This window comes from Leopardus geoffroyi, chromosome C3 (assembly GCF_018350155.1).
Source record: "Leopardus geoffroyi isolate Oge1 chromosome C3, O.geoffroyi_Oge1_pat1.0, whole genome shotgun sequence".
Classification (NCBI taxonomy): Eukaryota; Metazoa; Chordata; class Mammalia; order Carnivora; family Felidae; genus Leopardus; species Leopardus geoffroyi.
In genome coordinates, this window is record NC_059338.1 from 109,584,359 (window position 1) to 109,611,441 (window position 27,083).

At 42.1% G+C, this 27,083-nt stretch overlaps 1 protein-coding gene and 1 long non-coding RNA gene across 2 annotated transcripts in view; one reads left to right on the top strand and one right to left on the bottom strand.

Moving 5' to 3' along the window:
• Positions 1 to 25,210, bottom strand: ERICH5 (glutamate rich 5). Its single transcript, XM_045454118.1, has 3 exons — positions 24,732 to 25,210; positions 3,035 to 4,180; positions 1 to 849 (listed from the first exon to the last, which is right to left on the bottom strand). The coding sequence occupies exons 1-3, from the start codon at positions 24,787 to 24,789 to the stop codon at positions 737 to 739; spliced, it is 1,317 nt and encodes a 438-aa protein (XP_045310074.1). The 5' UTR covers positions 24,790 to 25,210; the 3' UTR covers positions 1 to 736.
• The window catches only part of LOC123585703, a 21,697-nt gene continuing 15,427 nt past the window's right edge, over positions 20,814 to 27,083 (top strand). The window contains exons 1-2 of the long non-coding RNA XR_006706377.1: positions 20,814 to 20,824; positions 21,271 to 21,276. This is a non-coding gene — a long non-coding RNA (uncharacterized LOC123585703). The remainder of the gene's footprint in view (positions 20,825 to 21,270; positions 21,277 to 27,083) is intronic.

A 27,083-nucleotide genomic window follows, 5' to 3' on the forward strand; every position in this document is an offset into this window, starting at 1 on the left:
CTTTAATGTCAGTTAAAAGGATAACACCAATGAAACCCTTCACATAAGTATAAAATCAACAACTGATTTAAAATGGCACCTGGAAAAACGTGTAGCCTTTCAGTGTGGAAATGCCTGATCTTGCAACAGCACCAGAGACTGCACTCCTTTGACATAAATAAGAGTCTATGGTAGTAGACAGACTTAAGGTGAGTAGGTTCCTACCAGCTTTAAATTCTGCAACAGAAAAAAAAAAAAAAAAAAAAAAAAAAAAAAAAAAACGAAATAAAAAACAAAAACCCACTAGATATAGTTTGCCCTGATGTTGTTGTTCATTCTTATCCCGTTGTAATTATAACTGTGTTACTTGATTATCATATGCTCCCTAAAATTTAACTCCTTTCTCCAGCCACCTACACCTAAGGTTTATACTTTCTTTTTAGGGTGTCATTTTCTGAACCGAATGGACGTGTTGCCACAGTGAAGAAAACACCCTCACACTCTTCAGTGATCCTATACCCTAGTCCTTACTGGCCGTGGCTACTGTAGTTCTAAATGTATAACTATTCTAAGTGCCTGAGAAAACTGTTTACAGCTTAGCAGTTTTATGGAACAATGTAATCAAGAACAGGAGAACCATACTCCTTGTATACAACACAAAGACATTTATAGACACAATCAGATCCGAAGTCACACACTTCACTACATTTTCTATCACAACACCTGTGCCTATTCATCCTTCTGCTACCACATCCATCTACATGGCTGCTGAAAGGTCCACAGCTTCCCCTGTTTCTTCTTCTTTTGTTCCAGCCCCTTCACTTACTTTCTCATCCTCCATCTCTGTTTCAACTTTTTCTCCTGTCTCACCTGGAAAAGTAACCAAAGGAGATATTAAGATACTCTCATTTATCATTGACAATAAAGCACCTCACAGCTGACTTCCAGTGGGGCAGTTTCTGCTCTTTAGGTCAAATTAGTAAATTTCTCTGATGGTATCTAGAAAGGCAACTGCCCTGGGGCACCTTCAGCTCAGGTCATGATCTCACAGTTCATGAGTTTGAGCCCTGCGTCGGGCTCTGTGCTGACAGCTCTGAGCCTGGAGCCTACTTCAGATTCGGTGTCTCCCTCTCTCTCTGCCCCTCCCTTGCTCTCTCTCTCTCTCTCTCTCTCAAAAATAAATAAAACATCTTTAAAAATGTAACCCTTGGAAAAAAAAAAAAAAAAAAAAAGGAAAGGCAATTGCCCTGATTCTCTCAGATCCTCTGAATGGCTGATGTCAATTAACATCTCCTATCTTGGCATCCTCCTACATAAAATCAGGCTACAGAATTACCCAAGAAATGACAGCAGAACATACTATAACTAAAAAGTTCCATTTAGGGGCGCCTGGGTAGCTCAGTTGGTTAAGCATCCAACTTCGGCTCAGGTCATGATCTCAGTGGCTCATGAGCTGGAGCCCCACATCAGGCTCTGTGCTGACAGCTCAGAGCCTGGAACCTGCTTCAGATTCTGTCTCTGTCTCTGTCTCTCTCTCTCTGCCCCTCTGTGTGCATGTTCTCACTCTCTCTCAAATAAAAATAAACATTTTTAAAAAGTGTTTTAAAAACGTTCCATTTATATCTAAATGAAAAGGTGGTCTAGGCATGCCCAGAAACCTAGGGCCATTATGGTGTTTAAAGAAAACAATTGTTAAACATTTAAAGACTGCAAACATTTAGGTGGCTCAGTCGGGTAAGCATCTAACTTTGGCTCAGGTCATGATCTTATGGTTCATGAGTTCGAGCCCCATGTCAGGCTCTGTGCTGACAGCTTAGAGCCTGGAGCCTGTTTCGGATTCTGTGTCTCCCTCTCTCTCTCTGCCCCTCCCTTGCTGGCACTCTGTCTCTTTTTCTCTCTCTCTCAAAAACAAACATTAAAAAAAGAGAGATTAAAAAAAAAAAAAGATTGCAAATATTTAAAAGTCTGGACGTTGTAGACACAAATCTGTCTCCCTAAGAAATCAGAATGGGCCACACTGACCCCCATGCTCATGGATGGAGCCAAGAAGCGGTGCCTCTTTTGCTAGGACGGTGCTCCTGTTCACCACGGTCCCCAGGGCTCCCCATGCCATAACATGTGCCCCTCGCTTCACTCACGGTCATTATCCTAGGCCCTAACGACTTGAGTTTGCTAACCCTAGTGCAACAAGTACATTTCCCCTGTTTTCCCTGGAGCACTTTTCTACACCTTCCTTAAAGCACTTACCTCGATAGATTGTGGTAACTTGTTTCCATTCTGCCTTCTTCCTGCTAGCCTATGAGCACCGTGAGAACAGGGCCTATCTCCTGTACCCCTAGAACTTGGCATATGATTAGCACTCAAAAACTGCTGGGGTAATAAATGAATCAAGAAACAGACAGATGTGTGCTTTATTTAATTATACTGTAGTATGAAGCTAAAATTTACCAAAATGTAAATCATGTCCCAGAAGAAATGTTATTTTTAAATTATAATTCTAATAAAGAACAGTATGGATACCCTTTGTTTTATGCTGGTGAGGTACATTTTAAAAACACATTTTACCAAGACATAATACATTTTCTCCAGTCTTCCCAGAAAGACAAGAGGACTATATGAGGACACAAGCAGACTGACCGTAATTTTCTAAGGATAAGATTGGCAAAGATGAAAACTATAGTCTAAGATCCATTATGTGGGTATTCTTTCATTAGAAGCTTAATTCCCCCACTAACCACCTATTCATCTTTACTTTGGATCCTCGTACCCTCCATGGGGCCTGATGAAAAGCGAACTCGGAAAAACTCAGAAATTTTAACATGTTGCCTTCAACATCCAAGTGTATTCAACAATGAAACTCCAGGTTAAAAATTTCAGACACAGACTATGGTTTAGAAAATTTTTGCTAGAAAGCTAAGAGCTTGTTTTTCAGGTATAGAAGTCTTTTTGGTTTGGGTAAAATGAAGTTCAAACCCCTGAAATAGAGATCCCCAGGGATGATCTCTTATGTAGCACATCTAAACAACCCTGAAATTTCGGACAACATCACCTTTACCTTCAATGTGTTGGTCCTCTTCGTTAGTGTGAATTTTCCTGACCGTTTCCATATTAGCTCCTGTTTCTAGAATTCCCACTGGATGCTCCATGCTTCCAACTATCCCTTCAGGTTGAATCTGCTCCATGTTTCCTAGACCTTCAGGAGTTTTATGGAGCAAATCACTGTTTACAGCTGTTTCCACAAACTGACTTTCCTCCAATACTTCTGGTGTTTCATTCTCTTTGGGAATTGTTTCTAGAAGTTGGGATTGCTCATCTTTTATCACTGTTTCTTGAAGTTGCCGCTCTCCAGCTGTTTCCACAAACTGGCTTCCTTCCAATGTTTCTGGAGATTCACTCTCTTTGGGAATTGTTTCTAGAAGTTGGGATTGCTCATCTTTTATCACTGTTTCTTGAAGTTGCCGCTCTCCAGCTGTTTCCACAAACTGGCTTCCTTCCAATGTTTCTGGAGATTCACTCTCTTTGGAAATTGTTTCTAGAAGTTGGGATTGCTCATCTTTTCCCAATGTTTCTTGAAGTTTCTGCTCTCCAGCCATTTCCACAAACTGACCCCCTTCCAATCCTTCTGGAGATTCATTCTCCTTGGGAACTGTTTTTGGGAGCTGGGTCTGTTCACCCTTTCCCATTGCTTCTTGAGGTTGTGGCTCTCTAGCTGCTTCCAGAGGAGGAACTTTCTCCTCTGTTCCTAGAGGTTTCATCTCTCTGGCAGTTTGTGGATTCTCAGTACCTTCCACTGCTCCAGGAGAGTCCCTCTCTCCTGTGATCCTCGACAGCTGATACTTGGTATCTCTTCCTACAGATTCAGTCTCAGCATTTCCTTTTAAAGACTGAGCCTCTGTCACTGCTTCCGTGTCATTCTTCTCTCCTGCTCCGGGAGTATCATCTTTGACATGCGGCTGAAGTGGCTCAGATTCCCTGGGTCCTTCTAAAGGTTGAGTGTCTTCTGTAGGTCCTGGTGGGTCTGTAGTATCGTCTGCCAGGGGCTGTTCCCGGAGGGATTTAACACCATTAGCTGTAGACGCTGCTGAAATCTTGAGCTTCTCTAACGGAGGAGGACTTTCCTTTTGTACCTTGCCGTAAAGAGTAGATGATTCTTTTCCCGGAGTATGTGGTTTGGGTTGGGCAAAGCAGGACTCACTTTCTTCTATGGTTGAAAAATAGATATGCAAAGTTACTTTTTGAATATTCACTTGAAAAAGAAAAAATACAAATTTTTGGTTAGTTTCTATCCTCAGAAAATATATCACAATCAAGTAGTAGATTTAAGGGGCGCCGGGGTGGCTCAGTCGGTTAAGCATCCCACTTCGGCTCAGGTCATGATCTCACCATTCGTGAGTTTGAGCCCCACGTTGGGTTCTGTGCTGACAGCTCAGAGCCTGGAGCCTGCTTCGGATTCTGTGTCTCCCTCGCTCTCTGACCCTCCCCTGCTCGTGCTCTCTCTCTCTCTCTTTCTCTCAAAAATAAATAAACATATAAAAAAAAAAGAAGTAGATTTAAGAGAGTCCGGTGGTGGGGCGCCTGGGTAGCTCTATCGGTTAAGAGTCCGACTCTTGATTTCTGCTCAAGTCATGGTCTCAGGGTGTGTGAGACTGAGTCCCGCATTTGGCTCTGCACTGACAGTGTGGAGCCTGCTTTGGATTCTCTCTCTCCTTCCCTCTCTCTCTCTCTGCCCTTCTCCCCTCCACCAAAATAAATTAACAAACTTAAAAGACAGAGAGAGAGATTCCTGTGTATAGTTGAGTAAAGAGAGGCCATACCATGACCTAAACATTCCCCAAGTCAAACTTCTTTACTGTGTTCAGCTCTAACACGTCCTCCAAAACTACAATATTTTCTTGTTTGCTCCTTAGACACCTTCCCATATTCTCAATAAGCACATTTCACTTTGCTTTTTCTCATGTTCTTTCTCCTTCTCACCCTTAGCCTTAGTAGAAGATTTCAGTGTGTGGTGTTGGGCTGCTACAGAGGTCTTACTTTTTCCCAAAGCAGAATGGGCCTCAGTGGAAGGAAAGGGCCCCATGACGGAGAAGCTCCACTCGGTAAAGATCAAGATGTCTGGGAAGGAAAGTGGCAGGGACAGTTCAACCTGCATTTCATTTCATCGGGGGGGGGGGGGGCAGAAATCAAGAAAGAGTTGGGAACCATGCATTGTAATTCTGGCTCTTCCCCAGCTGTGTGACCTTGGGGACTTAGCTTCTAATTGTCACATCTGTAAAATGGCAGTGAATCTCTCTCTCCCCCCATCTCAAGGCTGCACGAGGCATCAACATTAAAGGAGGAACACAAAAGTGCCCTAGACAGCTAAGCAACTTGGCAACATGATTATACTCTTTGACCCAGTAATCCTCCTTCTGGAAATTTATTCTAAAAGCACAAATGTCAGGAAAATATATATTTTTTGATATATATATCATCTCAGTATTCTTCACAATAGCAAAAATTAAAAACAACTTAAAAGTCTAATAAGTTGGGGAAAGGATAAATATTCTGTTGGATGGAATATTACTGCACCATGAAAAAAGATGGTTATGAAGACGATATGTTAATATAAGAAAATATTTATGGGGCACCTGGGTGGCTCAGTCAGTTGAGCATCCAATTGTTGGTTTCACCTCAGGTCGTGATCTCGTGGTTTCGTGGGTTCGAGCCCCACGTCTGGCTCAGCGCTGACAGCATGGAGCCTGCTTGGATTCTCTCTCTCCCTCTCTCTCTCTCTCTGCCCCTCCCCTTCTCACACTATCTCTGTTTCTCTCAAAATAAATATATAAAACTTAAAAAATATATTTATGATATAATAAGTTAAAATATTGGCACGCACAGTTGGGTTAATCAAACGAAATGATGCATATAAAATGTGTATTGGCACCAGGTCTTGCGTGCACTTAAGTGCTCAGTAAGTTAGCTACCAATTTCACATATAGTATGAGTATAGCAATGTCAATGATTGGAAGGGAAAGGGGGAGGAAGAAAAAGTAAATCACAAATAGATGGTGAAAACACTGAGAGAAAATAAACCAACATGTTAAAATGGACCTCTAGGTGATATACTTCTACCCTTTTTTTCCCCCCAAAAATTGTTTTTCTTTTCTTCTTTTTTTAAATCTTTTTTCCCTGGGGCACGTGGGTGGCTCTGCTGGTTCAGCATGAACTTCAGCTCAGGTCATGATCTCACGATTTGTGGGTTCGAGCCCCATGTCTGGTCTGTGCCAAGAGCTCAGAGCCTGGAGCCTGTTTCAGATTCTGTCTCATTCTTTCTCTGCCCCTCCCCCACTTGTGCTCTGTCTCTCTCTGTCTCTCAAAAATAAATAAATCTAAAAAAAATTGTTTTAATATTTTTTCCCTAAGTTACTCCTCACCCCAGTTACATATGCATACATTTATACTGAATATCGCTTATCCAATGTAAAATGCACAACTAATACTCAGATCTCCTCTCCCATTTCCCCTTCCCTAGGGGAAAATATTTTCATTCTTTTAGCTGTCTGAAGGGATATTTTTCTTCTATATCTCTAAGCAAATTGCTGCTTCACGATTTTTCAGTTTGGGCTTTTTAGTGAACTCCCACTCTGGAAAATAAAGGTTTCGGTTCCTTCTCCTCCTACCTCTATCACCACACCCTCTCCCATTACACACTAACATTTCCTTTCAATTCACCAACTATATATCAGCAATCATTTAACATAGTAATCATGTTGTAATTTGGGTAAATCAACATTCAAGTGCACGTCCATAGAATGAGTCTGTCTGCTAGGAAGAACTGAGCCAAACAGTAAGCTCTTACTTTGCGTAAATTTCTTTTTGTATTTCCCTGAAATAATAATTGTCATTGTCTTCACTTCCTTAGTTTATGTGTTGTCATTATTCAACTCACTGCCAATTGTTTCTCTTCTTAATACATGCGTTCACACTAAATCATTTCCCACCCGGCCTCTGGGGCTGGGTGGGAAGCCCTGGGTGGAGAGTAATTCAAGCTGAGGCTTGGAGAAGCAGAGTTTGGGAAGGATGTGGGGAGATTCAGGGCCCTGGCTGTGGGCCCCCCAGGGGTCATATGTCAGAATAGGGAGAAGGGCTATCCTTCGCCTCTCCCTCAGGCTTCATCATGAAGAAGGTTTTCAAATTAATAGCACTTAAGGCAACTTAATAAAAGTGATTTCTCAGGCCTACAAAATAATTCATTATGACAAGACGATTCATTCAGATCACACGAAGGATGTTCTGGTGAGGGTTGTCTAAGGAAATTAACAAGGAAATGTGTTAGTATACTAATCACAGATGTCTGCCAAATTATATTTTCTGGTAAAATAGTTATTACGGTGATTAGTACTGTCAGTTAAATGACATGAACGACTTTCATCCAACTGTGCCAGCTGTGGGTGCATTCTAAAGGCATCATTCTTCTAGAGCAGAAAGCCATGGGGGGGAATGTGTCAACACACCCAAACCAAAGTCACTCAATTCTATATTTTGAAAAACATATTATGCTATCAGACTAAGTCAAGTTTTCTTCTCCAAAAACAAAAGTTTTATAAAAAGTTATTTTCCATGAATAGTGTCACAAATACTCAAGTGTTCTATCAATTTTTGCCATAACTAGAACATTTATGCCCATGATCACAGTATCAATTTTCATTCTTAGGTACTTTTCCTAATCTTATTGATATACTTGAAGTAGGCAAATGTCCTTGACATATAATATTTTTATAATATAACCTGAAAATAGTCAGCCAAACTGGGAAATATTACAGAAGAATGTCACTGTCTCTAATATTTTTCTAAGGTAGCTCAAAGGAGATAAAAGGTCTTAAAAATGATCACCAAATCTTGGGGCACCTAGGTGGCTCAGTCGGTTAAGCCATCTGACTCTTGGTTTTGGTTCAGGTCGTGATCTCGCGGTTCGTGAGTTCGAGCTCTGCGTCAGGCTCCATGCTGGCAGCACAGAGCCTGCTTGTGATTCTCTATCTGCCCCTCCCCTGCTCTCTCTCTCTCTCTCTCTCAAAATAAATCAATAAACTTTTACAAATAAATAAATAAAATGATCACCAAAACTTTTTTTTTTTTTAATCACCAAATCTTAACTATAGAGAACAAAACTGAGGATTACTGGAGGGGAGGTGGATGGGGGATGGGCTAGATGGGTGATGGGTACTAAGGAGGGCAGTTTTGTGATGAGCACTGGGTGTTGTATGAAAGTGATGAATCACTCAGTTCTACACCTGAAACTATAATATTGCACTCTGTGTTAACTAACTGGAATTTAAATAAAAACTTGAGGAAAAAAATTAAAAATAAATAAAATAATCACCAAAAAAAAAAAAAAATAAAAGAGAAAAGTTTAGTGACACCACATTCATTTTGTATTTATATTAATTAACTGCATTCTGCTTGAATTTTGAAAGGAATGTATTTTGGAGGTAATAGTTCTTTTTTTTTTATTTCTCCTTTGTTTTTTAATGTTTATTTACTTATTTTTGAGAGAGAGAGAGAGAGAGAGAGAATAAGGGAGGGGCAGAGAGAGGGAGAGAGAGAGTCAGAATCCAAAGCAGGCTCCAGGCTCTGACCTGTCAGCCAGAGCCTGACATGGGGCTTGAACCCATGAACTGTGAGATCATGACCTGAGGTGAAGTTGGACGCTTAACCAAATGAGCCACCCACGTGCCCCTGGAGGTAATAGTTCTTACCTAATAGCCCCAAAGTTCTTTTTTCCTATGCGAGAGAAGAGCACAATCTGTTCTAAAAGGCAGGGCAGAGACCGTATGACCTTGAAGACAACACCCATAATGTGGGGGGTTCGAGTCCTGATTCCTGTACTCACTAGCCTGATTAAGCCTTTTTTGTGCCTCAGTTTCACCACCTGTAAAATGGGAACAGTATCGGCAGAGTCGTTGTGAGGACTCCATGCATCACATTGCTAGTGGAAAGCACCGGCACAGTGACCGGCACCACTGAGTGACAGTCCATGCTAGCCGTCACCGGTATCATACCTCACTTGATGGCCCTAGAAAGGAAGACATTATGGTGGGCAAACAGAAACGTAAGGTAATTTCATTCATTCTAGTATCGGTACCTTTCTCTAAGCTTATTCAGAGAAAAAGAGATCGAAGTAAAAAACTGAAAAGGTTGGAAAATAAATGGTAATTTCAAACCGCCTCTCAGAGAATACAGCAATGAAGTCTACTACAAGTTGCCACAAACACTTCCTCTCAGGCACCAGACTGCATATCCTTCAGAATGTTTTTATCCCCAGCCGCTGAGGGAGTAGGATTTTTGGATCTGTTTGACCTTCCTCCTCTTCAGCTGGAACAGTGCAATCCAGACTGTTCTGATGTTGGATGTGAATCTTGATTTCACCGTTTATTTAACTGTGCAATCTAGACAAGCTCCTAACCTCTCTAGACCTCAATTTCCTTATCTGTAAAATGGGAATATGAGAGCTGCCTTTCAGGCCTCTTTGGAGAATTGACTGAGGTGATAATATGCATATTCCCCAATATGGTGTGTGATGTGAGAAGGTACTCAGTAAACTGGGGGGAGCAGCATACAGCTACACAGGTGCAGGTTTCTCACTGCACAGGGCATTCTGCTGAGAGGGAGAGAAAGAGAGAGAGAGAGAGAGAGAGCTCAACTCCAGCCTCTGTGCACCTGCAGGCTGCAAGGCTGCATGTGTCAGGGGCGGGGAGGGCATCTTTTTCTAATTTCACAAAGGTCCTGTGTGGTCTAGTGGTGGGCTCTGTCAAATAAATTACAGCTAACTGAGCAACAGAAAGAATGAACGTCAACATTAAAGAGCTTGGATAAATAGTCCCCTAAACACTATAAAACTGTCAATGTTGACCTACAGAATTGTGTCGTTACCATGGTAAGTTTTAAAATGTGATTACTGGGGCGCCTGGGTGGCACAGTCGGTTAAGCGTCCGACTTCAGCCAGGTCACGATCTCACGGTCCGTGAGTTTGAGCCCCGCATCAGGCTCTGGGCTGATGGCTCAGAGCCTGGAGCCTGTTTCCGATTCTGTGTCTCCCTCTCTCTCTGACCCTCCCCCGTTCATGCTCTGTCTCTCTCTGTCCCAAAAAATAAATAAACGTTGAAAAAAAATTTTTTTAATGTGATTACTGATTGGGGTGTCTGGGTGGCTCAGTCAGTTGGGCGTCCGACTTCAGCTCAGGTCATGAGTTCAAGCCCCGTGTCAGGCTCTGTGCTGAGAGCTCAGAGCCTGGAGCCTGCTTTGGATTCTGTGTCTCCCTCTCTGCCCCTCCCCTGCTCATGCTCTGTCCCTCTCTGTCTCAAAAATAAGATAAAAACATTAAAAAAATTTTTTAATGTGATTATTGATCAATAATGTGATAGTATTCATAATGTCAGGCAGGACTTGACTGGCATTAATAAAGTCCACCGGCAGCTTTTTATAAATAAATCTCTTTCATTCTGTTTGTTGGCTTTGATTTCACTTATTCATTGAATTCAAGTATTTGAGTGCCTAATATGCCTCTTCTGAGCTGAGCAGTTTACAGCGGTTGACAAGGAAGATCTGGTCCCTGCCATCCTTAAGTTTATTGTCAGAAAAAAAAAAAGTTTACTGTCTGCATGGAGATTCAAATAATGGCTACCTCCCTCACTAAGTACGACTTGGTACCTATGCCTTACCTCTCACCCAAGAATCTCCACATGCTCTGTCTGCGTGGTTTTGTGAATCCCAGATATACCTCCTTGAGGTAGAAGAAGGTACTACATCATTTCTTCTAGCACTCTAACTTGAAGCAGTGAGATTTTTTGGTCCACACACAGAAGACATTCTGTGCCTAATCTGTATTACTATATAATAAATATTGTGGAGAGATGCATTGTTTCCACATCCAAAGTTGTTTAAAGATGTGTCTGTTTTCTGAACCCTACATTTTATCAAATCATACACTGCTCTGGGCCTAATCCTTTGGTGCTCATTATCTCTCTTGATTCTGTTGTAAGTTGATCCATGCACAAATTTGTTGTGACAGCTGAACTAACAGAACCCTGGTTGTAAGCACCGTTGTGATAGGCACACAAAGAAGTTAAATACTAGGCAACATTACAGAAGGGATTAGAACTAGAGCTAACATACCTGAAATTCACATTACAATGGAAGCTTTTCAACTCCGTTCATTACCCTAATCAGAAATGAAAAGTTTCTACCCAGCGAGGAGAAAAACTTGAGGTCAATATTTCCTATCCCATGGCTATGACCCATCAGACATCCCAGAGACCTCACTGGTTTGTCTGCTGGGTTTTCTAGAGAATCAATGAGAATAGTGGGGTGGGGGGGGGGTTCCCTGGTATTTTCCCTTGCTGCCACCATTTCTAGGTTCCTGCAGCTTTTGGGCTTTGGGAACCCAGATGCCACATGAGTCAGCCCCAAGGGAAGAGTCTACTCATCTTCTTTCCCATTTTCTTTCTTTGTTTTCTCCTCACTTTCATCCTATCATTTATCCAACAAACATTTGTGGAGCTACTAGTGGAGCTATTCTAGATGTGTCTGTGCTCTTCCCTCACTAAAGTATGTAAAAACACTTTCCTCACGGGCTGTGGCACAAATGCTAAGCCCCAGAACATGCTAAGCCCCAAGGGCATGTTCTGTCAGTCAGTAGATGTTGGCAGGGCATTCATGTTGAAGAGAGATGAACTTAAGCAATACCCCATATAACTGAAGTGTGAAACCATCAGGCAAAAAAAATCCTAGAGACGGTAAATAAAAATCGGAAAAGCCACATTTTTTTAAAATAATTTTTTAAATGTTATTTATTTATTTATTTATTTTGAGAGAAAGAGCATGGGCAGGGAAGGGGCAGAGAGAATCCCAAGCAGGCTCAGCGCTGTCAGTGCAGAGCCCAACGTGGGGCTCGAACCCACGAACCATGAGATCATGACCTGAGCCAAAATCAAGAGTTGGATGCCTAACCAACTGAGCCCCACCCAGGCACCCATGAAGCTTCTTTTTTTTTTTTTTAATGTTTATTTATTTTTGAGAGAGAGAGAGCACGTGAGCAACAGAGGGACAGAGGGAGAGGGATACAGAGGATTTGTCAACACAGCCTGATGCAGGGCTTGAACCCATGAACAGTGAGATCGTGACCTGAGCTAAAGTCCGATGCTTAACTGACTGAGCCACCAGGCACCCTGAACAAGCCATCTTTTTTAATAGAACTACCTGGTTTGATACATTTAAACTTAGTTTTGACCATCACAAAGTAAATTTGATAAAATCTGAAGGTAAAACTAATGTGGAAATTCAACTATAAAGAAACAAGAACATGTAGTTGGAGAGACACTTCTGGAACACTTGATGAGCATACATGGAGATGTAGGGTCTGAAGAGGGGAAAGGCTGATATCTAAAAGCTACAGAGCCAAGTAATGACAAATAGTTACCTCCTTCAGAAAAGATTTTCCAATTTCATTTTAATTCTTTTAGACTCCTAGAAGATAGACTCTTACTTCAAAGAAGCTGTTGCAGAAAACATCACTTTTGAAATTATCAACAGTATTCACCACTAAAAAGAGACAGCTTCATTGACTGATGGTCATTACTGGCACACGGGGATCCAACATTTGGGCAGAAATCGAGTCTACGAAATCAAAGGCATCTCAATGAGCAAGGACGAGGAGGGAGAAAGTGAAGATCATGTCTCTAATAGGCATAAGTTGCGACACTTCACCAACCTGAACAGGCCTTGTGGCTGATGTTTATTGAGGCATTTTGCCTAGAGCTTTTTATGGATTATCTCACTCAATCTTCCTAAAACTCCACAAGGTAAGTCGGTTAAGCATCCAACTTCAGCACAGGTCATGATCTCACAGTTCATGGATTCGAGCCCCAGGTCAGGCTCTGTGCTGACAACTCAGAGCCTGGATGGATCCTGCTTCAGATTCTGTGTCTCTCTTTCTGCTCCTCCCCTGCTCTCTCCCTCTCTCTCTCTCTCTCAAAGATAAATAAACATTAAAAAAATTTGTTTTTAAAAATTTAACTATAAGATTTCAGTAAGACTAGAGTATAAAACAAAAATCTACATTCGCCCTTCTTCAAGCTTCAGAATCTTAGAAAAGCTTGGAGGCAGTAATAAGTCACACTGAGAACTTGTACCCTTGATATGATGTGATGTGAAGGGCACTTTACCTCTGTGGTCTTCCTCCCAAAACCCACAAGCCTAGGAGCATCATAAGAAAAGCAACAGATAAATCCCAATTGAGGGATGGTCCTCAAAATACCTGACCAGTACTCAAAACTGTCAAGGTCATCGAAAACAAGTCTGAGAAACTGTCACAGTCAAGAGGGGCCTAAGGAAACACAACAACTAACTGTAGTGTGGAATCCTGAATGGGACTCTAGAACAGAAACAGGACATTAGAGAAAAACTGAGGAAATCTGAATAAAGCATGGTCTTTGGTAAATAATAATGTATCAGTGGGGCGCCTGGGTGGCTCAGTCGGTTAAGTGTCCAACTTCAGCTCAGGTCACAATCTCATGGTTTGTGAGTTCGAGCCCTGCATCGGGTTCTGTGCTGACAGCTCAGAGCCTGAAGCCTGTTTCAAATTCTGTCTCTCTCTCTCTCTCTTTGCCCCTCCCCCACTCGTGCTCTGTTTCTCTGTCTCAAAAATAAATAAAAACCTTAAAACAATTTTTTAAAATAATAATGTATCAGCATTGGTTCATTCATTGTGACAAGCCTGCCCTACTCACGCAAGATGTTAGTAATAAGGGAAAGTGGGAACTCTCTGCACTACTTTCATGAATTTTCTGTAAATCTAAAACTTTTCTAAAAGAAAAGTTTTTTTTTTAATATAGCATCAAAAATACAAGAGCATGTAACCTAGCAATATAACATCTGATAGCTTTAGAAAAACCGTTTCATAAACTTGGATCATTCCCATTCCACTTTTATGATTTTTTGCTATTTTTGTACCACTTGTGCTACTACTAACTTAATAGTTTTTTTAAAGACAATTTTTTAAAGATTTTTTCAAATGTTTATTTATTTTTGAGAGAGAGAAAGAGATAGAGAATGAGCCGAGGAGGGGCAGAGAGAGAGGGAGAATCTGAAGCAGGCTCCAGGCTCTGAGCTGTCAGCACAGAGCCTGACACAGGGCTCGAACCCACAAACTGTGAGATCATGACCTGAACTGAAGTCGTACACTTAACCGACTGAGCCACCCAGGTGCCCTTATTACTAACTTAATATTTTTAACAGTTCCTTTCCTTTTACAAATTTACCAAAACGAAAATGTCAGGAAATCAACAAACTCCAGGATTTAGAACTTGATCTTGAGGAAAAAAAACAAAACTTGATCTTGGAAATGCAATACAAAAAAAAATTGAGATTTACTAAAATTGATGTTAATGACAGGCAATTTTTATTGAGGACTTACTAGGCAATATTCTAGGTGGGGGTCAGCAATTTTTTTTTCTGTAAAGGGACAGACAGTAAATGTTTTCAGTTTTGCTGGTTTGGGGTCATTATTGCAACTACTCAACTCTGTCACCATGGTAAGAAAGCAGTCAAATGACATGTAAATGAATAGACATAATTGTGTTCCTATAAAACTTCATTTACGAAAACAAGTGGTGGGCTGGATTTGGCCAGCAGGCAAGTTTGTCAATCCCTATTCTAAGCACTATTTAGGCTACCTCTAAGTGCTTTGTATGTATTAACTGATTTTATTCCTTAGAACAAGTCTATGAAATAGGTACTATTTTTAATTCCGTTTTACAGATGAAGTCACTGAGGCACAAGGAGATTGAGTGGCTCTGGGGCGCCTGGGTGGCGCAGTCGGTTAAGCGTCCGACTTCAGCCAGGTCACGATCTCGCGGTCCGTGAGTTCGAGCCCCGCGTCGGGCTCTGGGCTGATGGCTCAGAGCCTGGAGCCTGTTTCCGATTCTGTGTCTCCCTCTCTCTCTGCCCCTCCCCTGTTCATGCTCTGTCTCTCTCTGTCCCAAAAAATAAATAAACGTTGAAAAAAAAAAAAAAAAAAAAAAAAGGAGATTGAGTGGCTCAAAGTTATACCACTAATAAGTTATCATGAACCAGGATTTGAAGCCAGTCTAACTCCAGACCCACATTCTTAATCAGCACTCTATACTGTCTCCCGTATGTTGAAATTTACACACACACACACACACACACACACACACACAAACACACACACACGTTCAAATCCTCTCATAACCATCTAGTCTATAGAGGCTACTACTCCACTGCAAAGGAAAAGGAAATTAGCCAAAAGAAACTATGTGGTTCCTATCAGTCTTAGGAAAATGGAAACGGTAAGAATAGCCCCCCTCCCCAAAATCAACTAAAGGGAAAAGGAGAAAGAGTTCCTTATCACTATCAATAACAGCAAGGTCCCTCCCTGCCCAGCTGCCTTAAGGGCTGGGAGAAATGCTGGCACACTGAAACTCATTCTCACAGGCTGGGGGGCTCTGATACATGCAACACAGGGACAAATACATTTCTGTCGCCATCAACCAAACTAGAGGAGCATCTAGGTGGGCAAGGCTGAGAACGTAACAACGACAGATCAATCAGGGAGGTCTGCAAAGCGTGGAATGTTCTCATCTTGCAGGGACCCTTTAAGAGGAAGTTTTAAAGGCAAGCCTCTGAAGAAAACATTTTCACTCAGTGTAAGGAAAAATATATTACAGGCTTGAGAAAGTATTGTCACCACACGGGAAAATCCTGATAAGGGGAACAGACTATTAATTGATAGTCAAAAACAAACAAACAAACAAAAAAACCTTGGTTTGATGCTACATCCAAGGAAGTGGATGTCAAGGACACTTCTTTTAGTGGAGAGGAGACAGGTCCATCACTGAGAGAGGGGGGTCTGGGAAAGGGGGGACCTAGGGGCGAGGCAAAAGGAACAGCTACAAAGAAGCCAGGAAAGGCTAGGGGTTCCGGTCATAGAGAAGGCTTGTTGAGTGGCCTCTTGAACATGAGTCATTTACCATCTTTGGCTTATGAGGTCATGTTCATTTTATATCTACCTTGGATGGTGTTAATTGGTGCTATTTTGATGTCCACTTTGTCATGTTCTACAGTGTTCTACAGTGTCATGGCTACAGAGTACATTGTTTATAAATGAAATGTGAGTTTTGGTGACCCTACAGTAGATCGATAGGGCAAGGGTGCCATTTTGCTGTCTACGGATGCTTCTTGATCTTCTTGCATCTTGACTTTTCTACTATACTTGCATCTTGACTTTTGACTACTATCTTCTTGCATCTTGACTTTTCTAATGTACATTTGGACACTCCATTTATCTAAACTAGCCTGATATAATGTGCTCATCTCAAGCAAGTTTTCAGAGCCATACAGATTTGAATGTTAAGCAGTGTTCAGTATGAATGAAGAACATGTTATTGGGTCTTGAGTTCTTTTGTCTCATTAGAGAAGCCAGGACAGAGGAACAGCCATAAGGAACTGTTGAGTATGTAGTCTTGAGAAAAGAGGGTCATCCCTCCTAGGTGTGGGACTCCAGCCACCCAGTCACCACAGCCCAGCCCAGTTATCCTGGGGACCCACAGATCCTTGGGCCCTTCCATGGGGAAGAAAGTGATGTCAGCTGAAGTTGCCCCTACAACACAGGCTGCCCTTTCTTTTCCTTGCCTTTTTCCAATGACCACTCCTTGTTTCTGAGCACACTGGCATCGCCTGGCCTATTTCGTTTACCTTCATAAAGTAATTCCCATGGGTGTTTAGCTGTTTAACCCAATGTGGTTTTTCTTTTCAATCTTAATCCTTAAAGGGCAAACCTCTGACACCCTTGAATATATACAAAAGAATGAACTCCAGAACCTGATGTAAACTCCCAAGGAGGGGTTCAAAGAACGTGAACAACAGCAACATCCCTGGGAACGTAAAGAAGCTTCTTTTTGTTTTTAACGTTTATTTATTTTTGAGAGAGAGAGAGAGAAAATGAATGAGTGGGGGAGGGGCAGAAAGAGAGGGAGACACAGAATCCGAAGCAGGCTCCAGGCTCTGAGCTGTCAGCACAGAGCCTGATACAGGGCTTGAACCCATGAACTGCGAGATCATGACCTGAGCTGAAGTTGGACGGTTAACTGACTGAGCCACCTAGGCACCCCTGTAAAGAAGCTTCTGAGGTCATTTTGATACTTCCCAGACATTAACACTCACCTGGAGAGCTATATTCTGGTATTTTGCTTAAAAAAATTACCTAGAACTACATGCAGTGAAACACACCAGCTTTTGAGGCCTGGCCAAGTTTGATGCTTTTATCAGTTTTGGTGAGCCTTTCAGTAACCCCCCACAAGTGTTAGGTTTTTATTTTAAACTTGATGTTATAAAACATTAACACAGAAGTGAAACTGTGGATAATACCTGGGACATGTGGCAACCTTACAGGAACATGATTTAAAAGAACACAATAAAGCTTTGTTTTGCTGTGTTGACCTTCTCCTGCCTGATTAGGAGACCCTCTTCACAACCTATTCTCTTCCCAAGCCCACCTCAACCAATGTTTCCTTCCAGTTTCTGTTATTACCTGGGTCCTGATTCCTACTCTCCCTCTGCCTCTTTTTTATTTTTTAAATCATTTACTGTCAAGTTAGCTAACCATACAGCGTATACAGTGTGCCCTTGGCTTTGAGAGTAGATTCCCATGATTCATTGCTTACACACAACAGCCAGTGCTCATCCTAGCAAGTGCCCCCCTCAATGCCCATCACCCATTTTCCCTTCTCCCCCACCCCTGCCATCAACCCTCAGTTGTTCTCTGTATTTAAGAGTCTCTTATGGTTTGCCTCCCTCTCTGTTTGAAACTATTTTTTCCTTTCCCTTTCCCCAACGTCTTCTGTTCAGTTTCTCAAGATCCACATAGGAGTGAAAACATATGATATCTGTCTTTCTCTGACTGGCTTATTTCACTTCACATAATACCCTCCAATTCCATCCACATTGTTGCAAATGGCAAGATTTAATTCTTTCTCATTGCTGAGCAGGATTCCATTGTATCTACAAACCACATCTTCTTTATCTATTCATCAGTTGATGGACATTTGGGTTCTTTCCATCATTTGGCTGTTGTTGAAATCCCTGTGCTTTTCTAAGTAGGACTTCTCATTCCCCTGAGTCCCCATCTCTGTCAATCCATCCGTTCTCCCATCCACCCACCAAACAAATATGGATTGTGTTTTTCCTACAGGGAAGGCCATACAATGAGTTATCGCAGAAGTGGACTAGACTCCAGATGGAACTGGACTGTGAAAAGGGTAGCAATTTCTGAGTCACACACACTGGGCTTCAGCCCTATCACGTGCTAGCTCTGAGATCTCGGACAAGCTATTTATCCTCATGAAGCTGTAGTTTCCTAGCTGAATTTGGTGATACAGATGTTTGCTTCAGAAGGCTCTTGTGGAGATTAAATGAGATCACAGTCCAAAGTATCTGGAACCAAGTGGAGCTCCTGCCTTGTCTCCTGACTTCTCCACACCCATGTTTTGATGTGGCTGCACTAATCTTGAAAGTCCTTCAATTTTATAAGAAACTTACTGAAATGTTTCAAAAAATTTTTGTTTTTTTTGTAATGTTATCTTTGAGAGAGAGAGACAGAGAAGAGTGTGAGCAGGGGAGGGGCAGAGACAGAGAAGGAGACACAGAATCCAAAGCGGGCCTCCAGGCTCTGAGATGTCAGCACAGAGCCCGATGTAGGGCTCAGACTCACGAACAGCCAGATCATGACCTGAGCCGAAATTGGAGGCTCAACCAACTAAGCCACCCAGGCGCCCCTTTTATTTTTTAGTTTTCTTTAAATGTTTATTTATTTTTGAGAGACAGTGTGTGTGTGTGTGTGTGTGTGTGTGTGTGTGTGTGTGTGAGAGAGAGCAAGGGAGGGGCAGAGAGAGAGAGAGAGTACTATACTGTTGAGGAGAGTGTAAACTGGTACAAGTCTTATGGGAGGCATTTAGGCAGATATCCATCAAAATCATAAATGCACATACCCTTTAATCCAATAACGCCACTTCTGGGAAATTGTTCTACAGCTGTGCTTGAACACATTCAAAATGATGCATATATAAAGGAATTCATTGCAGCCTTGTTTGCACTAGAAAAAATTGGAAGCAAACCAAATGCCTATCAATAGGGGACTGGTTAAACAAATCACACGATGGATTATTAAGCAAGGATAAAAAAGGAGAAAGACGTTCTCTGTATATCAAGATAGAAAGATGTCCGTCTTGTTAGGTGAAAAGAACAAGGTGAAGAACGGTGGGTATAATACATTTTATAATGAAGATGAGAGAGGGAAATAATATTTACAATGTATAAGGAAACTTTAGAAAAATTAAAAAAACCCCACCTAATAAAAGTATTTACCCATGGGTGTGATTGGAACTAAGTAGCTGGTGCAAACAGGACCGGAGGTATACTTTTCACAGCATGCATTTTTCAACCGTTTGCAAATTTTTGAACCACTCAAGCAATTCCCTCTTTGTTAAAAAGTTTATTTATTTATTTTTGAGAGAGAAAGAGCAGAGCTTGAACCCATAAACTGTAAGATCCAGACCTGAGCCGAAATCTAGGCCTGGACGCCCAATCCTTTGAGCCACCCAGGCGCCCCCATGTATGCAATTCTTATGTTCCATTTTAATTAGCTGTATGTAATAACCACCCTACCACAAAAACTTGCCAAACATCCTCTGTGTGCCAGGCTCTAGAGGGGACACAAAGACATACAAGACTTGGTTCCTACTTCTAGCATTTTCAAGAAAGAAACCCCATTTATATAACATCTGCATGCAAGGAAAGTCCATTAAAATGAGTTTTGGGGCACCTGGGTGGCTCAGTTGGTTAAGCGTCTGACTTCAGCTCAGGTCATGATCTCACGGTTCGTGAGTTCGAGCCACGCTTCCGGCTCTGTGCTGACAGCTCGGAGCCTGGAGCCTGCTTCGGATTCTGTGTCTCCCTCTCTTTCTACCCCTTGCCCACTCACACTCTGTCTCTCTCTCTCTCTCTCTCAAAAATAAACATTAAAAAATTTTTTTTAATGAGTTTTAATCTTGATGTTTATTCTTCAATTACAAAGAAAAAATGTCTGCTTAGGACTGAAATGTCACTATGTGAAAATATTGGTTGAAGGCTGAAGGTATCTCCACAGAACAAAGAACAATTCACATAACAGCATGAAATTCAAGCCTCATTCTATTGCCTAGGTAACATGGACTCCAAGCAGCTAGCAAGAGTTCAGGTGAGAATAAACAAATGATTATAGCTGTCAGTGAAAATGTACACATTAACCTAGCAATGAATTTGTCAATAATTACCATCTATTTACTTTGTCAATGCTGGTGCTTAAGCTGTAAGATCTCAGGAAGAAAGTCTGCCAGAAACGGGTGGCGATTTATATTAGGAAAGAGAAAAGCAATAATTGTGCATGTACACAGAAGGCTGGCAGGGAGGAAGGTTCGGATACAAAGACCTAGACACCTGTGGGTCCATTAGTCTGTAAAATCAACAAAACCTTTGTGTTCAGATTCCATCAGATCCTCGGGGCTCTGAAAAGAACAGCAATTGTGAACAGAATATTGCCCTAATAATTAGAATTTGCTTCCACAAACATAAGAAATTCCACTCAATCTGTCTAACAGTCCTTCTGGAAAGAAAAGCCTCTTTCCTCGCACATTTTAAGGCATTGAGTAAAAATCTATGCGTACCATGTACCAGGCCCTGCTCTACACTTTGAGTAGCACTGGGTAGTTAGTTGACTATCCACCTTTGTCCTGATCCCTCCACACCTCTTTCCCTAGTCAGTCATCTGGTGTCTGTTGGGTCAGAACAAATGCATCTGTGTGATCGGTAGAATGGATTTTCCTATTCAGCCTAACAGCAACCTAACCAAGTAGCTGCTATCTGATTTAAACGTAAGCCCAGAAAATAAACAGCTTCATATTTTAATGCTATAGGATTTTAGAGCTATAAGAGATCTCAGAGGTAACCTACTCCAACCCATTATTTAATGATTCTTTTGCTTGTAGGCTAATACTGCATCATGTACAACAGTTCTTAAGCCAGTTACAGAAAATTAAGTTGGGCAGAACTGTCAACACAAATCCAGTTTACAGGCTAATTCATATATTTTAACATCAACCCATAGGGTTTTAAGGTTGATATTGTGATGGGTGCCTGGGTGGCTCAGTCGATTAAGCATCCGACTTTGGCACAGGTCATGATCTCCTGGTTCATGAGTTCAAGCGCTACGTCTGGCTATTTGCTGTCAACGCAGAGCCCACTTTGGATCCTCTGTCTCCCCCCGTCTGCTCCTCCTGCATGTCTTCTCTCTCTCTCAAAAAGTAAATAAACATTAAAAAAATTTTTTTAAAGGTTGGTACTGTAAATTTAAAGAATCTCTGGTGTGATAGGAAGATTATCTGTACCTCTATGGGAGGACACTGGTAGTTTCTCTACATCTATGTACATCTAAGGTTAGGGGCACCTGGGTGGCTCAGTCTATTGACTGAGTCCAGCTCTTGGGTTCAGCTCAGGTCATGATCTCATGGTTCATGGGTTTGAGCCCCACATTGGGCTCTGCGCTGGCAGTATGGAGCCTGCTTGGGATTCTCTCTTCCTCCCTCTCTCTCTGCCCCTTCCCTGCTCTCTCTCTCTCTCAAAATAAATAAATAAACATTAAAAAAAACCTCTAGGGTTAAACAAATGTCCCCCAAATATTTATAGTTTATAGTTGGAAGTAATATATATAAGCTTCATATTTTACCAACTTATCTAGGGGTAAACAAATATGTATTAAAATATGTATATTATATATTAATATCCAATAAATTTATAAGTTATATATCATATCTGTATAATATATTACAATACATATCTTATTTAGGGATTATAATATTGTGGTTATATTATTAAATTTATTAAATTATAATGCTCTATTACATTTTATTATATTTCTTTTGTTGTTTGCATAGTGGATGAACACACCTCTAATGGGGATCCAGAGTGATCTGAAATTTAAATCAGATTTAAGTCGGGGTGCCCGGGTGGGTCAGTCAGTTAAGTATCTGACTTCCGTCAGGTCATGATCTCACTGTTGGTGAGTTCAAGCCCCATTTCAGGCTCTGTGAGGACAGCTAGGAGCCTGGAACCTGCTTTGGATTTTGTGTCTCCCTCTCTCTCTGCCCCTTCCCTGCTCACACGCTGTCTGTCTCTCTCTCTATCTCTCTCTCTCTCTCAAAAATAAATAAACATTAAAAAACATAAAAAAATAAAATAAATCAGATTTAAATCTAGTTATCACAGGTGGTTTAAAGAGAAAGAAGTCAAGCTCTGGAATCAGAGACCTGAATTCAAAGCCCAGCTCTGACTTTTAAGAGTAGATAATTTGCCCAAGGTCACAGGGCTCCTTATGTGTGAAATGGAGATGATCATAATACTTAGTCATAGTATTGTCTTAAAGATTAAATGAAGTACTTCATTCAACAACTATGCGCCAAATATTGTTAGGCACCAGGGGTACAGTGAGTAAATGCATATACAGGACATTTAATAAACTTGGATTTTTTCATCTAAAAGCTCATACCCACAGACTTAGGATTATATATAGGATTTAAAGAAGTTTTGAGCTGTAGAAACAGGAATGAATTATTTATTGAGCCTCCAAGATCATGGATCAGCATTGAAATGCTGATGAACACACAATAGTATCCAATTACAAGAGAGTATTGTGTGATTGGGCATCAAAAGCAAAATGCACCTGTTGACTGATTTAATACGTGCATTGAGCAGTTTATGTAGCGTATTAATTAATTTTCAATGCACTGAAACTGGTTGTCAGGCGTTTAAATATTTCTTTCAGAACAACATCTGTGAAAACTTAGAACAATGATGAAAGCATGAATAAAAAATGAAAAGGTGTGACTTATGTAGACAGTTATTAATACTGGTGATAAAGTTTTTTTTTTTTTTTTTTTAAAACGTTGTTCATTATTTTTTGAGAGAATTAAAAACCCTTTCCCCCTATTGGATACTTTTGCCCTTCCCTAAGAGTAACATTCCCCTCAGTCATGTTTTTATCAAAAAAAAAAAATCTATGATGATTTAGTTCTCTGCTTTTTAAATCAGTATGTTACTCCTAGGATATCTGGGACCATGGAGGGGGATGAGAAAAACCAAATATGGTGTACCTTTCCTGAAGCATCAATTTTCCTCAATTTTTCATATTGAAACCAACAAGGATTTATCATGGAGCAGGATGCAAAATCCACCTGACTTCATAAAATAAAATGAAACGTTAAAGAAATTTCTCCTTGTACTAGCCTCTAATTAATCAATTAACTAACTTTTTGCACTGGCCTCTTGAGAGCATATTTGGGGTACAGAGGCTTTCTTTTCTTTAGGAGAAAGGTCAGCAACTATTGTACACAAGGAATGGATATTTCTTCACTTTGCATTGTCAGAGACAAAGGGTTTGGAATCACACTTAAACATGGCTTTAATTACTTTGCTTATTTCTAAACTTTTTATTGCTTTCTGTTATCTACTGAAATTAAAAATAAATTATCACACACCACGAAAATGAATTCAACGCAACATACTTCTAACTAGGACACGGTGTCTCAACTCTGAAACAGCATTCACGAAAACCCTGTGCTACTACAAAATCAGAGAGAAAGTCATTTCTGTGTTATTGGAATAACACAAGATGCTAAAAGAAGATCTGTGGAAAAGAATGAACTTGAGTGCAAATTTTCCCCTACAGTTAGCCTTGAATATGACTGCAAACTAATTTGAAGGAATTTACTTAACCTTCGAAGCTTTATCCAAAATGTCAGCCATTCAGAATCTAAGAAGTGCTTATAAAACCCATTCTCTAGTTCATTAATCTGCTTACTCTTTTCACAGGACTTACCACGGTCAGAAACGTATCTTAATCATTCGTTTAACTTGTTTATTGCCTGTCTCTTCTATCCCTGACCCTCAAAAGTAGGGTCACTTGTATCTCCAGCATCTAGCCAGGCACTTGGCTATCTCATAATAGACGCTCAAAATATATTTGTTGAATTTCGGTGATGACCACTTTACATGGCACGCATATTCGTCAAGAAAACACTGAAGCAAAGGGCAGGGGAAGTGTATCTGACCTCTTCAAAAGTGCAGGATCCTACTTGATGGAGTGAATGTCCATCTGTGCTCTCCGCATCCGTTACCATCTCTGATGCTGAAATGCTGACGGAAGGGCAAGGTCTTGGTAGAAAAACGGGGATCACGCTTCTCCTTAGGACCAGAAACTAATGGTTCCCAGGGAATTTGCAGCTTTATATGATCTGAAAGTTCGTACTTTTGGGAGATTAAATAGCACCTCTTGTAAGGGCAGGAAATTACTCATCTGTTTAAGGGAACCCCCGGCCAAGCGCGGTAGGGGTTTAACGCCACCTCCCCGCTCGCCCCGCGGATAACCCCGGGCCCAGCCCTCGGCCTCCCGCGTCCGGCAGCGCGCGCGGCTGGGGCGCACCGGGACCTCCACGCCGCAGCTCCAGCACCCGCGCTCCGGGGTTCGGGAGGGAGGGGCGCTCTGCCCTGGGTTCCACTCCCGTCCTCAGCGAGCAGCCCGCCCCCTGCCGGGCGGGTCGCACCTTTCGGAACCCTAGGGAGCAAGGCGACCCCGAGGCCCAGGCGAGGGTGGAGCCGAGTCCCCTGCTCACCGCTGCGGAGCCTGTTGCCGTCGCCGGCCTTGTTGAGGGTGCTGCTGGAGCAGCCCATCGCGGGCAGAAGGGCGGCCTTGTGGGTGAGCGCAGCCACCTGTCCCAGCCTGGCGCGAGCGTCGGCCAGGAGCTCGGATCCCGCGCAAACTGCACCGGCGGCGCAGAAGCTTCTCCGGCGGCTGGCCCGGCTCTGGCGGGTGCACAGCGCAAGCGCACAGCGGAGCGCCGGGGTGCCGGGCGCACCTGCGAGGGAAGGTTGCCGCCGGGAGGTGGAAGGGGCCAGGGGGCCGGGCAGGCGGGAACGAGGAAGCAGAAGACAGGAACAGGGAGCCCGGTTGGCAGGAGGTGGAAGATGGGGTCAAGGAGGAGAGGAAAAAAGACTCAGAGAGGCATAGGGAGGATGCCCCGGAGAGAACGAAGGACTGGGAGGGCTCATCTGAATCATCACTAAATAGCTGGGGAGGGGGGAGGAGGCGATTGTGGCCCGTGGCTATTGATTGGTAGACCAGCTTTGGACGGCAGATCTGTTCTTACATAACAGCAGTTGTGTTACCACAAGGAAGTTTGCTGTTAATACTATTTAATCCACCTCATATTCAACGTTGGCCAATTGTCCAATCCAGGACCACACATTACATTTAGTTGTCATGCCTCTTTAGTTTGCTTTAATGTTTATTTATTTCTGAGAGAGAGAGACAGAGTGTGAGCAGGGGAAGGGAGCAGGGAAGGGAGCAGGGGAAGGGAGCAGGGAAGGGAGCAGGGAAGGGAAGGGAGTGTGAGCAGGGAGAGAGGGAGACACAGAATCTGAAGCAGGCTCCAGGCCCTGAGCTGTCAGCACAGAGCCGACGTGGGGCTCGAACCCATGAACCGTGAGATCATGAACTGAGCTGAAGTCAGACGCTTAACGGGCTGAGTCACCCAGGTGCCCCTAGTTTGCTTTAATCTGATGTAGTTCCCCAGACTTTGTCTTTCATGACCTTGACATTTTTAAAGAGAACAGGCCATTTATTTTGTAGAATATTTCTCAATTTGGATTTGTCTGATGTTTCCTTATGACTGTTTTCAGGCAATGCAGTTTGGGCTGGAATACAAGATGTTATGTTGTAACATAGGCACATGATGTCCCCTTGCTGGTGATGTTAACTTTGATTAGTTAGGGTAGTGTTTGCCAGGTTTGCTGCCAAAAAGTTACGATTTTACTCTTCATAATTTATGGGGAAAGACTTTAAGACTAATACCCTGTATCTCATCAAACTTTTATCTGCTACTGTTAGCATACATTAACATTCCTGCTGGGATCAGTTATTACTATGATGGCTATCAAATGGTGATTTTCTTTTTCTAACGTTTATTTATTTTTGAGACAGAGAGAGAGACAGAGCATGAATGGGGGAGGGTCAGAGAGAGAGGGAGACACAGAATCTGAAGCAGGATCCAGGCTATGAGCTGTCAGCACAGAGCCCGACGGGGCTCGAACCCACGGACCGTGAGATCATGACCTGAGCCGAAGTTGGACGCTTAACTGACTGAGCCACCCAGGCACCCTATAATTGCCTCTTCTTATAAGGATACCAGTCATGTTGGATTAGGGCCCGCCCATATGACCTCATTTTGCCTTAATTACCTCTTTAAAGGGCCTGTCGCCAAAAGAGCCATATTATAAAGTTTAGGAATTCAACATATGAATGAGGGAACACGATTCAGACCATAACACCATCATTACTGATTTGGATGCTCAAATTGCCTGAAATTTGGCATATTTCCTTACACGGGCCATAGGGGTACACAGCTATGGTCTCTACAGTGTATTTAGAGGTCTCCCTCCCTTCCTTCTCTACCCCCCCTTCTCCTCCCCTTCCTGCTCCCTTCTCTTCTCACTTTTCCCCTCTTTCTTTCCTTCCTGCAGTGCAGGCCCAACAAAGCCTAGGCCACCCCAGCAATCAATTCACAAATCCCTTCCAGTGAGGAGGAGACTGGGTGTCTTTGAGGAAGTACACTTTACAACATTACAAATACATATTATGACTCTTCTAGCCTTCTATCCAGGGTTACCATGTCCCAAGAGAAGTACTTTGAGAGTGGCTAAGGATTTGGTTGGATTCCAAGTCCCTGAGTAAATTGACAGGATTAGTGAAAGGAAGTTTAGGGGGAGAGGTATGTGAATGGACCTGGCAGAATAGACCAAAATTTGGGGGAATATTTATGTCTTATATAAATACTATCAAAAGGCTGTTAGGTTGGGCTGTCCTAACAAAATGCCATAAACTGGGTGGCTTAAATAACATACTTATTTCTCACAGTTCTGGAGCCTGGGAAGTCTAATATCAAGGTACCGGCCAATTTGGTTTCTGG